Here is a 14,849-nt window from a genome sequence, read left to right on the forward strand (position 1 = left end):
AAAGCAAGATACTTTTCTCAGGACTCTATGCAAGCCTGGAGAATCATAGGAGATGTTTCACATAGGAGAATCAATAGATTTCTCTTACAAAAAGTGACTGTGGGGGCACCTGGGTGGCTCAGTTGGTTTAGCAACTGCCTTCGGCTCAGGTCATGATCTCAGGGTCCTGGGATGGAGCCCTGCATCGGCTCCCTCCTCAGAGGGAAGTCTGCTTCTCCCTCTCCCTCTGCCTACCCCCCCACCCCTGGCTCATACTCTCGAGCGTGCGCTCTCTCTCTCAAATAAATAAAATAAAATCTAAAAAAAAAAAAAAAACCCAAACAACAAAAAAAAATCATGACTGTGGACTGACGGCCAGAAGTTTATGAGATATAATGTAAAGGTTACATCTCAGTGATTTCAAAAGGAGTCAGCAGATTAAGATAATTGTCCTCCTTGGCTTTAATTTTTACATGGCAATATTTTAAATGTAATATGAACGAACTGAAACCTCCTGGATAGAAGCAATTGCCATTGTAACTTCAACTTCCAGCACAATATCTCATGTGAGATAATTAATAACAATAACACTTAGCAGTGTTTATTACTTGCTAACATTAAAATAACACGGAGACCATGCTTCAAAATCCCTTAAGCAGACAAAACCAATTAGGTCACATAAGTGAAACTTAACCTAGCTTATATCATGAATATAAGAGAAACTTAACCTAGGTTATTTCTTGTAAATGTCTCTGATAATGATAAATAACACTTAAATCATCTTCTTAAAATAGTATAAGAGAATCACTTTTAACCAATCCCCTGCCATATATAAACTCCCATTAAAAAAATTTTTTTAAATTCCAGGATCCTTATATTAGTTTCAAGTGTACAATGTAGTGATTCAACAATTCTATACATTACTCAGTGCTCATTGTGATAAGTGCACTCTTTAATCCCCTTCACTTATTTCACCCATCTCCCCCCACAGCCCCACCCCTCTGGTAACCATCAGTTTGTTCTCTATATTTAAGAATCTGTTGCTTTGTTGGTCTCTTTTTCCTTTGCTCATTTGTTTTGTCTCTTAAATTCCACATATGAGTGAAATCATATGGTATTTCTCTTTCTCTGACTGACTTATTTCACTTAGTATTATATTCTCTGGCTCCATCCATGTTGTTGCAAATGGCAAGATTTCATTCTTTTTTAAGGCTGAATAACATTCCAGCATAGTGTGTATGTTTCACGTCTTCTTTATCCATTCATCTATCAATGGACACTTGGGTTGCTTCCATAATTTGGCTATTGAAAATAATGCTGCAATAAACATAGGGGTATATATATCTTTTTGAATTAGTGTTTTTGTATTCTTTGGGTAAATACCCAGTAATGAAATTATTGGATCATACAGTAATCTTATTTTTAACTTTTTGAGGAACCTTTATACTGTGTAAATTCCTCTTATAAATAACCAATCATTGTAAAGGTTAAACAACTTCCTCATTCTCACTTTGTAAGTCATTCTGTAATGACATGCCTCTGAGATTCTAACCACTTGTGGTTTGAAGTCTCCCTGTTTGCTAACAATTTGTTTCTCACTCAGTAAAATATTCATATCAAGTAAAACTCTCTGAATTTTCTTTTGACAGTTTTTGGTGTCAGAAGTGGGATCCAAAGATGACCCCAGCTCAGTCCCAAGGCCAGTGAGTAACCAGGTGCCAATACCCATGAAGCCCATTGCACATTGCTTTCTTACCAACCATGGAATTCCAGGGTAAATCTTTCTCAGATTCAAACTCTACTCCCTTTGGTTGACCTCTCTGGTTTTGCTGAGCAACCTTTGTTGAAGCTTTTCTGTAAGTCACACTATTTTGTTCAAAAGAGAGGGAAATGTGTGATTCCCACTATTTTGGAACAGCTGTTGAAAAACTGTACCCCTGATAATTAAGCTTTCCTAGGGAATCCAAGGCAAAGATGGGTTCTACCTGGTCCAAAACTCAGACCAGGATCTTATGCCTTTTTGGAAAAATGGGTGAACTTTACAAAGAATAATTGGAACTGCAGTGACTACTTTGGGAAAATCCTTAACTTAGATAAAATAGCCCACCTTAGGGACATCTTTTAAAAAAGAGGATCACAAACTTCTTAAAGACAATAAATGAATTAATTGGTTGGTATGCCAAAGTGTCTAAAAGACAAAATGACTCCAAAAATTGCTTCTCTAAAGAATTCTTATAGCACACAAATAAAAAACTTGTGGTAAAAAGCTTAAGCCATCTGAGCAGATAACCTTAAATTATTCTATCTGCCAGGAACACAATTTGGGTCCAGCTATTCTTTTGAGTTTTTTATTATTGTACCTGACACATAGCTAACATTTTTCAACAAAAGCTATAAAATCTCTGTTTACAACTGTCTACATATTAACATATATGTGTCTATGAATGTATGTTATACCTGTGTGATTTTCAAAAAGAGCTCTTTTTAATTGGCTTAAAGAAAAATAAGTACTTAAATAAGTTAAATATTCTTAAAACTCTCAGAAATATAGAAACTAACCCAAATACTTTTCAAGTTCATAAGATCTGGGATAATCTTCAAAGCATAAAAGCTTTGCAAATAGTTTAAATGTGTTAATTTAATAAAAACAGGCATGTCGTCTCAGTAGTCAACATTAAATATAAGGAAATATACAATCTTTCCTACCTGGGTTTACTGGTCAAATAAGCTGTTGCTATCTCTGTTACAAAATTTGTAAGCAAGAAGAACTTCAGATGTTAGTTAAGTATTTAATAATTAATCCAAGCATAATTATTAAAAAGAAATAAGAAGGTTAAATGGTAGATATTCATCTAATGTAGATGAATGAAATGAAATGAAATGTAGATCATTTCCAAATAAGATAATACATTGAAACATTAATTGCTAAACATATGTTTACATTTATTTACTTTTGTCTGCTTAATTTTTATAGAGACAAAAGATACTTGGATCTATTTGTATACATGTCTTTTGCCACATTAAAAAATGTACTATAAAGAAGCATATGTCTCTAAAAAATATAATTTTTATAATTATGTGTTCATAATCTTGGTAATCTACTACAAGATGCTGATCTATGCCAGACAGTTCACAATTGCCTGCTTCCTAGTTTTCATTGGAAAATAAAGGTTACTAACAGTTAAAATTTATAATCCATATATAAAAATAAGCCTACTAAAACAAGAATAAAAGAAAATAACTTCATATACAAAGTATGAGAGGAGAATGGGATGTGTTTTTTCATATGAAGAGTATGAAAGAATACAGGACGTGTTCTTATTAAGGAAAAAAAAAGAGGAATTTTGTCCTAAAGTAAAATGACTGGTTATCCCAGAAAGAGAAGGAAAAAAGGAATAAAACAAAAATCTAAATGGATACAGAAAGTTGCAGAAGGCTTGTGAAGAAATTTCATGCTGTATGGTCAAAGTTAGCTAAAATTAAATGAATTTATTTATTAATTTTTCCAAAACTGAGTTGAATAATACACTAATACAAACCCACAGTTTAATTTTCTCTCTGTTAAAAGGACAAAGTTTCTTAGACTGTTAGTCTGCTCTTAATAAGAGATTATGAAAGGTTTTCCTTTACCTTTTGTTTATTTTGTCTAGGAAACAAAGATTCTATGTCTTATGAAAATAATTTCCTGTGTTTCACTTTGTCTTTATCAGGTTTGTGATTGCTTAGGAAAACAATCTTTTCAATATTAAAAGAGGTAAGGTATTTTTTTTAACAACTACGTACTTTCTATATTTGCTTTTGAAATGATTTGGTCACTTTGGTTGAATAGATAACTAAGTATTATTTCACAATGACCTGTGATCTTATTTAATCAAGTGGTTTTTTGTTTTGTTTTGTTTTGGTTTTTTTTGAGAGAGAGAGAGGTGGAGGAGGGGGAGAAGGAGAGAGAGAATCTTAAAGCAGGCTCCACGCCCAGCACAGAGCCTGATATGGGGCTTGATTGCATGACCCTGAGATCCTGACCTGAACTGAAATCCTGACCTGAGCTGAAATCAAGAGCTGGACGCTTAACTGACTGTGCCACTCAGGCACCCCTAATCAAATGATTGAAACCTTGTGACATTTTTTACAAACTTCCCAAAATCAAATTCTAAATGAAGTCTTTGTGATCTTGAACTAACTTTGGGATATTCCCAAGGCTCCCTGGCAGATCTCAAAGCTTTTTTTTCCTCTTCTTATAAAAATGGAGATATTAACTATAAATTTTTCAAATATTAAATTGCATGGGAAACATTATCAAGTAAAGGGGATGCTTAATCTTCTTAGATTGTATTTGTATGGATATATGTTATTAATATAAGTGTTCCAGAAATTTCATAGAACTCCTAGGAATCTGATATGTCCTGATAACATTATCAGTTATTTTTAAATGTTGTATGCCACAGGAATAGCCAAACTTACCTGTCAATCACATCATTTTTTTTTTAATAGGGAACTCTTTAACCAAGGCTATTTTTAAGTCTTTTGTCATTCACAGACAGTTACTGTTTTACACTGAATTCTTCTATGAAAGCATTTATAATCAACTACAGGCCAAAATGCTTTGTTTTTAAGGAGATTCATGGAAATGACACTGACAAGTACTCTAGAATACAAGTTTCTGATAACTTTAAGATCATACCACTTAACTAGGTAAGAATTTCTAGCATGCTATGGAGAAACTTACTGATTTATAAAACTATTAACCCAAGAGCAAGAAAACAAGAATTGATTACATAGGACTAAATCAACTAATGGAGATGATTATAATTTTTATGACACTGTTTGCAACATTTTTGGTTCTTTAATGTTTTGCTCTCCAAATTTAAAGAACCCCTTTTCTCCTTTCAAGCCACTATATAACTTATAACAATTTGGTAAACTTTTGTAAACAAAAATAAAACATTTATCTTTTTCTCCCTACCTGATCCCTTCAGAATTCAAAACAAAACAAAACAACAACAAAAAAACCCTTATTGAGTATACTTATTTTCAGGGCAGTGTAGGTATTTGCATAAATTCAATAAGAATTTATTCTCTTTGTAACAGGACACAATTGGACAAGCCCTTGGCTTGGCTTCTTGGCCTGAAGAAGTATTTAAACATCTAATCTGAGATTTCTTATTATCAGAGTTTTTAAGAAGCTAAGGTTTGATTTGTGGAGCCAATAAACCCCTTTACCAAGCTTTACCAAAGCTTGGACTAGAATATTGTATTTGAAAATGTGCATAAAATCACTATTCTGCTGCACTTATATGAACAAGCTGAATTTAATGAGATGACTTATTTTACAATTTTACAATTTCGTTGTGATTATCGTTGGTCAAAATGAAGTGACTGATGAGAGAAAAGTTATGTTTCAATAGAAAACTATAGCATACCTATTATCAGATTCTAGCCCTGTTCATTATCTTTGAGATTTTGTTATCTATCTGTAAACTGGACTGCTCCTGAATTCTTCTAGTTTCCTCCAACACCTGCCTACAATTTTCCAAAGTAACATTTCCAATGTTCTCTCACCACTCTGACTTGGGATAAAAACTAAAATTGCCCTTCAACCCAATCCCTACAACCTAAAGCCAAACAACTTGACATAAACTTCAGAGTTATCACCACAATAGATCATGTACAGACAACCTTCGTGCTCATTTCTATACAGGACACTCACAGAGTTCACCAGAACACCCAATGACATCATCAAAGTCATTCAAACTGCAAACCAGGAAAATCTAACAGATTGAAACTGCCATCCTCACTCTACTATCTAAAGATGTTTTGAGCTCAAATCTAGAAATTTTCTTGACTGGCTGCTTCCCAGACTCAGAGACTGAGTTTGTAATTTGCTCCAACAATTAATTTTTATCTTTCTTTTGTTTCCATAGAAATGCCTGATTGCTCACACCATATAGAGGCCCAACTCAGATGGAAGCTCACCTATAACGCTCCTGAAATAAGACAGCCTCTGTTTATCTAAGTAATCATAACAAAATTCAATAGTGTAAGGCACTAATGCAATATTAAAAAACTTATTTTCCACCAGTTCTAAGAGGATTTCTGTGATCCATTTCAAAAGAAGACATTAGAACTTAGAGACTTAGCTTATTGGAAAAGATACCAACAAAAGACTGCTTTTAAAGCTCCTCAGGAGAGATCCTCTCTTCTTGAAAAATCTCTACAATTACGGCAAAAATCTATAAACTCTCTAGCCAGAGTTATTTTAGACAACCGCATAGCATTAGACACCCTAACCATTTAACAAAGAGATACATACGCTCTAACTGGTAAAAAAAAAAAAAAAAAAAAAAAAAAAAGTTTCCATGTTAATAAATTAGGAATTATTATCCCCAATTTAAAAGATCTTAAAGATCAGATGTCGCTCTTTCATCAAATAGGTGATGCTTCTTCCACTGCTTTATTTAGTTGGTTAAATCTTGGCTCCTGGAGATCTCTGCTCCCAGGAGTTTTTCAATCCTTGTCTATTACTTCCCTTACAGTCATCATATTAACCTCGCTAGTTGTTGGAGTGCTGACTACACCGACTCCATCTTTGGCCCTCCATTTTGTTTATGCTCATGCAATGACCTTCCTTGGGCAACATGTTCCAGGCCTCTTGGACATTAACGTATGCCCTGACCAGAATGCAGGAAGGCTTGCTCTGATCTTCCCTTAAGTGGCACACAGAAGGCACACTTCAGATAACCAAGAGAGATGACTGATGCACAAAAAGCACCACTTCAGATAACTAGGAGAGATGACTGGTGCACAGATGGCGCCACTTTAGATAACCACCCTTTGACGGCACCACAATGCCCCTTGCTCTGTTAAAAGCTGTAGCTTAAGGTTTGTACTGGATGGAGAATAGCTGCAGAGCACCTGGATCATCTATCCACTGGCTCCCCCTTGTAGTAGGTTACCTTGAATAAAAGTCTGTGTAAACAGTATGGAGTGTGGCTTCCTTCATTTTTCGGCTTCAAAGTGCCTACTCGGTCTAGAGGATACTTTACTGTACCTCCCCCACCTTCTAACACCAGTGCACTGTATCCTCTCAAGAGTTTTAAATGCCTTTCAGCAGCCACTCATACACCAAGTGATATCCATCAGGATTACACAATTCAAAGAACTCAATAATCCCACTGCCATGTCTACAATGACTATGCAACTGTTTGTAATGGTAATTACATGACCATACAACCCAATGACTGCATCAACAGTGGTAGTGAGCGTAACAATATATTGGCTCACACTTTCAGCTTGCTAAGGGAATGACCAAAAGGGGGTAATTTTTTAGATAAAATAAAATGGAGACCATGCTTGAAAATCCCCTAAGCAGACCAAACCAGTTAGATCACGTAAGTGAAACATAATCTGGTTTATTTCATGAATATAAGTGAAATTTAACAGGTTATTTCTTGTAAATCCCAATGATAATCATAAACAAAAATCACCTCTGTAAAACAGTGTAAGATAAATCACTTTTAACCAATCTCTTGCAGCTCTTTAAATTGTAGTAACCAATCGTTGTAATAACCAATCAGTGTAAAGGTTAAACCTAGTCATTTTCAGTTTATAAGCCATCTTGCAACGACATGCCTCTGAGAATCTCGTTTCTCCCTCACTAAAATATATTTTATCAAGTAAAGCTCCTTGAAATGTCTTTTGACACTAGGCATCCTTCTAAGGACTTTACATATGTTAAATTTATTCCTCGCTATAACACTATTAGATAGGTACTGTTAACATTAATTTGATAGGTCAAGAACGCAGGCACAGAGGTTAAGTTACTCTCCATGGTCACACAGCTGGTGAATGGGGTTGGGAACTGAACCCTGTAATCGCCATCAAGCAATCAAGGAGCCGTGCTGCCTCGAAGATTCAATACCTATCCCAGTTACAGGAACTGGTGGAACATTTGCTGAAGGCTTCTGAGAGCCGCATCTAGTGTTTTGTTTTGTTCTACCAAGGCTTTCAGCTCTTGTCAGAAACAGGCCACTGCCAGAAATTGCCTGGGCATCGAGTTGTCAAGGCTGACGGAGAATTCGGACACCCATCTCGGGGCGCCCAGGGCGGAGAGGGGGGCAAACCTGCCCAGCAGCCCACTTGGTACAACTGTTCTCTACGAGGAGACAACAATCAGGAACTCAGAAACAGAAAACACCAGCTGGGGCTCTTCAGAGGTCCCGAGGTGGGAAGGGGGCGGGGAGGGAGAGCAAGCATGGGGCTCGGCTGGGGCGGGGCGAAGGGGAGGCGGGGACCGGGTCGACTCACAGATCCAGAAGCTGACTGACCCGCCGCGAGCTAGGCATCGCGGCCGCCCGGGAGAGCCTCTTCCGTGGTCCCAGGGCCGCCCAAACGCAGCCAGAGACCGTCCGTCAACTCCTGCCCCCGCGCGACGCGTAGGCCCTCGTGACGTCACACGGCTTCTTCCGGTGACCGGGACGCAGCCACGCTCGGGACTACAGAGGGAAAGAAGAGAAGGGAGGTGATAAAATGTAGAGTAGCCCTAAACTTGGTAGGGCACGACGGGAGTTGTAGTTCTCCCACCTCGCGGGCTCCGTTTACGGGCGGTTTTCCAGGAGTTCAAGCCCCGCGCGCAGCCTATCCGGGTACACCTTCAGCTGCGCTCAGCTCAGAGGCTGCTGCTGTTCTGGAGGGGGTATGTTTAATGCTGGTCCATGCATTTGGCGACACACACTGGAGAATCCCTTGGAAATGGACTCCATTAACGTGAAACGGAGCGTTTGAGAGCAACCAGGAATGACCGCTGTTTACCGAGCACTTTCTCTGAAGCACGCACTGAGCTACGTGCTCTCAGTTAACTACATTCATTTAATCCTGTGAAGTCGGGATTGTTTAGCCTTATTTTACAGATGAGGACACTACATGCCAACAAAAAATCTCAGTAAGAATTTCATCATGGGGGGGGGCATCTGTTCAAATCAGAAAGGATTCTGAAGGACCGGCACCCTTCCCCAGGTGGAATTATTTCTCTGGTTATGCTGCAGAGTGCCGGCTACTTTTTAGTGTTTTTCATTTTTCCTTGGAGATTAATTTGTTGTTTATGTGTCTGCCTTGCCTTTGTAAGCTCCTGAAAGTTGGAACCCGGTTTTGTTGATCTTTTCAGGATGCTGCTTATTCAGGCAATACGCATTTATCAAACACTGAAGGAGGGTAGAGATAGTACTGGTGCTGAGGATTCAGTGGTGAACACATGCACCAAACCAGTAGAAGGACGGTCAGAGTAACTGTTAAATGCTAAGATGAAGTTAGTTCTATGCGAGCACCCATGAAGGAGTCGGGGGAGCAGTTCAGAGAGAAAACCGTGGTCTGTCAGGGACTGCAGACAGTTCAGGGTGGCGGCTACAATGGGGGAGTGGAGACTTGAATGTAGAGTAGGGGTTGGCAAACTTTTTCTATGAAGGGCCAGATAATAAAGATATAGAGTTTTGTGGGCTATACTGTCTTTGTCACGGCTACTCAACTTGTAGCTCAAAAGAAGCAATGGACAGTATGAATGAGTGGAGATGTGTTCCAATAAAGTTTCTTTATGGACCCTGAAGTTCGAATTTCATGCAGTTTTCACTGTTATGAAATACTATTCATATTTTGTTTTTTCAACCCTTTAAAACTGTAAAAGCTTTACGTTGCAAACTACAAAAATGGGCAGTGGGGTGGATTTGGCTGGCTGTTGGTGTGTATTCTGATCAGAAAGCTAAAATGATCTGTTACGTTAAACAATTTAGGCTTTGTGTGGAGGACTTCGGGTGGAGTCATAGGTAGTTTTTAAGCAAGGACAGGGCATGCATAGGAAGAGTTAGTTTTGGAAAGAACTCTGTGAAGTGTTGTGGAGGTCAAAGGTAGAGACCAGATGGGATTCCTTTGATGATAGCCTGAGCTAAAGTAGTAACAGTGGAATGGACAGACAGATTCAAGAGGTAATGGAAGTTGAACTGATAGGATTTAGAAATTGGTTGGGCTGGGGGCGCCTGGGTATCTCAGTCGTTAAGCGTCTGCTTTTGGCTCAGGGCGTGATACCGGTCTGGCATCGAGCCCCACATCAGGCTCCTCTGCTGGGAGGCTGATTCTTCCTCTCTCACTCCCCCTGCTTGTGTTCCCTCTCTCGCTGGCTGTCTCTCTTTGTCAAATAAATAAATAAAATCTTAAAAAAAAAAAAAAAGAAATTGGTTGGGGGGAAGGAAAGTGAAGAGGCAAGAGGAATTTCTAGGCTTTGGGTTTGGAGAATTGGGTGGCATATGGCGGTGCCATTTATTGAGCTGAGAGGATTGTAGGAATTTTTTGAAGAGAGGAGGAGAGTACTTAAATGTCGGACGTGTGGCTTTTGAGGTATCTATGGAAAGTATAGGCATGGAGCTATAGATCTGCAAATTGTGCTGGTTTGCTTTTAGAGAGGAGATTGAATAGCAGTGATAATACCTGCATTTACTTATTAACACAGTAATTTTTTTGAAGAATCTCCTGCTCTTCTGGAAGCCACTTAAACCTTGGAAAACCATGGGAGAGCTTGATAAAGTAGATAAGGGTAGGACTTAATGATCCTTCCTATCTGTTGAGTGCTGCATAGCTGTCCATCTGGGTCTTCCCACTGGTTACTTATTTTTCAAGGAAAATACAGGCCATTGTCCCATTATTATGAGATGCTCAGCTTCGGGTGCCAGAATTCTTCTCAGTATTCAAAGGAAGTCATCACAGCTGTTTTTTTTTTTTCTTTTAAGAAAATAGTTATAAAATGAGGTAAGATGACAAAGTCCTGGTTATTTCTAGCCAATTATTTTATTTTTTGAATTTTTATTTACTTATTTATTTATTTTTAAACATTTTATTCATTTATTTGACAGGGAGAGAGGGCACAAGTAGGTAGAGCAGGAGGGAGAAGTAGGCTCCCCGCTGAGCAGAAAGCCCGACAAGGGGCTTGATCCCAGGGTCCTGGGATCATGACCTGAGCCGAAGGCAGATGCTTAACCGACTGAGCCACCCAGTGCCCCTCTAGCCAATTATTTTAAAAGTCAAAGATACGTGCATGATATCACAATTCATAGAACTATTTTTTTTCTTCAAAGTTTTTTTTTTTTTTTTTTAGGGAGAGTGAGTGGGTCAGATGTACCTAGAGTGAGAACAAGTCCTTGGAGAGGTAGTTGAGAACAGCAATTGACAGGCAATTGACACTGAGAAGGAACTGCCAAAGAGGTAGGGAAAGAAACAGTGGGGTGCTACAGAACATAAACATGACCAAACTTGTCACATGCTAAAGAGAAATCCAGTAAGATAACACTTGAAGGTGGTTTAACCAGAAGGTCATCGAGGGTCTTTGAGGTGGTAGTGGAGGATGCAGTCTGATTGTAATGGGAGGAATGAATAGGAAGTCAGGAAATGAACACACAAGTAGCCCAACTCTCACTTGCAATGCATGCTTGTTCAAATGAATTGGTGCTTCTATTAAGACTCATGCTGAGAAGAAAAGGAGATTGTAAAAGGGTATAGCTCTACCTTATAGAAGGTAAAATGGGATAACTCAGAACTGTTATTTATGGACCTTCTGGGTGTCAAACATGGTAAATACTTACATGATCTCATGTAGTCATCAATTGAGTCTGAGATATGCTATCTTATAGATGAAGGTGAGGTTTACCTAAATAAATAGGTCTGTCAGACTCCAAAGACTGTGCTGTTTCTACTTATTTGGGTGCTCAGGAGAGAGGTGTATGGTACATCTAAGGTCATCAATATAACCTCCAAAGCCCCTTTTCAAAAAGTTATTAGGTTTTTCAAGATGGTGATAGCAGAGCATTAAACCAAGGCAGGACCCTGTACAACTGTACCAGTGGTCCACCCATGAAGCTGGCCTTGGTGTATGCAGGACTTCCTAAGAAAATCAGTTTCAGCCACTGACTGTTCAGTAACTTTTTGTCAAAATAAGATTCAGAGACAAATGTGAACACAGGGAAATTTTTTTCAAAAATTGAAGTACAGTTGACATACAATATATTAGTTTCAGGTGTACAACATGGTGATTCAACAGTTATATACATTATGAAATGCTCATCATGATAAAGTATAGTTACCATCTGTCACCATACCAAGTTATTATAATATTATCGACTATATTCTCTATGCAGTACTTTTCATCCATGTGGCTTATTTCTTTCATAACTGCAGGTTTGTACCTCTTCCTCCTCTTTACCTATTTTGCCTTTTGGGAAAACATTTTCACTAGCAGTTCAGTAGTGGTTCATCCCATAGAAGAAGAGGAATTTATAGTTCTGATGATATGGCAGCTATTTATAGCTCAGATATGGCAGCTGACAGTTCAGATTGGATAAGAACAAGATGTTCCTGTCTTTCTGTAAGGAAAACAGGATGTTCTTATTTTTGTGGCTTATCTCAAGAGGCAAAGCTTTCAGGATTTCCTGTTAGTCGATGCTTTTAGGAGGTTCCTGTTATTCATGGTTTATCTTGGAATGCAAGGTTATTAGGAATAAAAGTCTCTTCTGGTGCATGGTAAGTGATTTGTGGATATTGCTAGGCTGAGGGCAAGATGTCATGTTCCCATTCTCCCCTCTTTGCTTGCTGTGCCCACTTTATTGTAGTTTCCTCTGGCTGGGAACTTCCTCCATTTCCTTCCTTAGCTACGATATAAAGAAAAGTTATAGTTTGTTTTTCTGGGCAGGTTATGTAAGAATAATAAGCAACATACCTTAAATCATGCTATTTATTCCTAGTGTGTTTGTGTTTGTGTAGAAAAATACATAATAAATGTCTACAGAAAAAATGATGAAGTATATCTTACGCTATATATGTACGCATATATATAGAGAGAGACACACAGTTGACCCTTGGACAACATGGGTTTGAACTGCACAGGTCTATTTATATGGATTTTTTAAAATACAGCACTGCAAATGTATTTTCTCTTATGATTTTCTTAATATTTTCTTCTCTCTAGTTTATTGTAAGAAAACAGTATATAATATATATAACATACAAAATTATGTGTTGACTTTATGTTTTGGTAAGGCTTCCTTAACAGTAGACTATTAATAATTAAGTTTTGGGGGGCGCCTGGGTGGCACAGCGGTTAAGCATCTGCCTTCGGCTCAGGGCGTGATCCCGGCGTTGTGGGATCGAGCCCCACATCAGGCTCTTCCGCTATGAGCCTGATTCTTCCTCTCCCACTCCCCCTGCTTGTGTTCCCTCTCTCACTGGCTGTCTCTATCTCTGTCAAATAAATAAATAAAATCTTTAAAAAAATAATAATAATTAAGTTTTGGAGGAGTCAAAAGTTATATGTGCATTTTTGACTGTGTAGGGGGTTTGGGGCCCCTAGGTCAACTATGTGTGTGTGTGTGTATGTATATAATGAATCTTGGGTCATTTATTAAGAATGTGCGTGTATGCAAGTAGATAGCAATAAGTTATTGGTCAAATCATCTTTACATGTCATATCTCAAAATATAAGAACAGGCTATGAGTTAGGTTCTTCACTTTTAAACCATACTGCTTATATTTAGATTCAAAATAGCAATGGCTCTTTTTTTTTTTTTAATTAATTAATTCGTTGAGAGAGAGAGTCTGCGTGAATGAGCAGGGGTTTGGGGGGCAGAGGGAGAGAGAGAGAGAGAGAGAGAGAGAGAGAGAGAGAATGAATCCCAAGCAGACTCTCTGCTGAGCATGGAGCCTGACACAGGGCTCGATCCCAGGACCCCAAGATCATGACCTGAGCCAAAACCAAGAGTCAGATGCTTAACCAACTGACCCACCCAGTGACCCCAGCAATTGCTCTTCTAATGTTAATTTTTAGCTCAGTATAATGTTTACATTATCATCTACTACTGACCCCAAATCATTTCAGTTGGGTATTGTTAGTGTCTAGACTAGGTGCAAGATGGAACCACTTATGCTAAGCCCACATCAGCAAACTGGAATTTAAGTTTCTATGCTTGGCTGTCCCAGAAAAAGCGGGCCTTGGCCAACCAACCAGTGCTTGCCTACCCAGCACAAATCATCTGACCTGGCTCTAAGACTCTCCTTTGCTCCATATAAGGGAAGTAATCCTGCTTTAATCAATCAGCAAATGCCGAGTATAACTTCTTTGTTCCTTCTCATTTTGGTCTGTAAACATTTCTTGCCTTGTATGGCTCTTTAGAGCTCTTTTCTATCTGCTAGACTGGATGTTGCCCCATTTATGAATTGCTAAATAAAACCTCCTAGATCAGTAAATTGTGAAAATTTTCTGTTAACAGTATCAAGGATAATTGTGGACACTTACTGAATGGTTAGAATAATGCCTTGCACATAGTATTTTACAAGTTGTACTCATTTCACTCAAAGAAACCCTCATTGATAGATATTTTTACTGTTATCATACCCATTTTCCTGACAAGGAAACTGAGGCCCAAAGAGATTAAGGACCATGCCCAAGTTCATGTGGCTAATCAGTGGTAGAGCTGGGATTTGAACCCAAACAATTAGGTGGCAGAGCTGGGTTCTTAAACAATACTATATGGTTGCCCCTACAACCTTTAAAATAAAAACTCTTGATAGTTCTTGATAATCATAAAATACAGTTATCAGAGATTTAAAACTAAAGGATATCTTAGCTATAATTTATTCCAACATCTTAATTTTGCAGGTTAGGCAACTTGTTTCAGAAAAGTTGGCTGATTCCTCAAGATTTCTGAGGAAAGATGGGGCTAGAATATATTTGCCAATCCCATGACCAGTACATTTTCTAAACCCGATCTCATTTTCTAAACCCGATCTTTAGGTTATAACTCTGAAGGGGGCTGAAAACAAACAGAACAAAGAGAAGCCAAATG

The 14,849-nt window shown here is 38.3% G+C and overlaps 1 protein-coding gene and 2 long non-coding RNA genes across 6 annotated transcripts in view; 2 read left to right on the forward strand and 1 right to left on the reverse strand.

Moving 5' to 3' along the window:
- The window catches only part of AMN1 (antagonist of mitotic exit network 1 homolog), a 50,831-nt gene extending 42,391 nt beyond the window's left edge, over positions 1–8,440 (reverse strand). Inside the window, exon 1 of one of the 4 annotated variants that reach the window (XM_011221514.3) lies at positions 8,284–8,440. In XM_011221514.3, coding sequence (XP_011219816.1) covers positions 8,284–8,321 — 38 coding nt within the window. In that variant the 5' untranslated portion in view covers positions 8,322–8,440. The remainder of the gene's footprint in view (positions 1–8,283) is intronic. The other 3 variants (XM_002916593.4, XM_034644701.1, XM_019796839.2) reach the window with 3 other exon arrangements.
- Positions 1,646–6,021, forward strand: LOC117796587. Its single transcript, XR_004621155.1, has 3 exons — positions 1,646–1,753; positions 3,690–3,733; positions 5,901–6,021. It is a non-coding gene; the product is annotated as an uncharacterized LOC117796587 (long non-coding RNA).
- Positions 8,302–14,849, forward strand: part of LOC117796586 — a 33,781-nt gene continuing 27,233 nt past the window's right edge. The window contains exon 1 of the long non-coding RNA XR_004621154.1: positions 8,302–8,917. This is a non-coding gene — a long non-coding RNA (uncharacterized LOC117796586). The remainder of the gene's footprint in view (positions 8,918–14,849) is intronic.

Source organism: Ailuropoda melanoleuca, chromosome 16 (genome assembly GCF_002007445.2).
Source record: "Ailuropoda melanoleuca isolate Jingjing chromosome 16, ASM200744v2, whole genome shotgun sequence".
Classification (NCBI taxonomy): domain Eukaryota; kingdom Metazoa; phylum Chordata; class Mammalia; order Carnivora; family Ursidae; genus Ailuropoda; species Ailuropoda melanoleuca.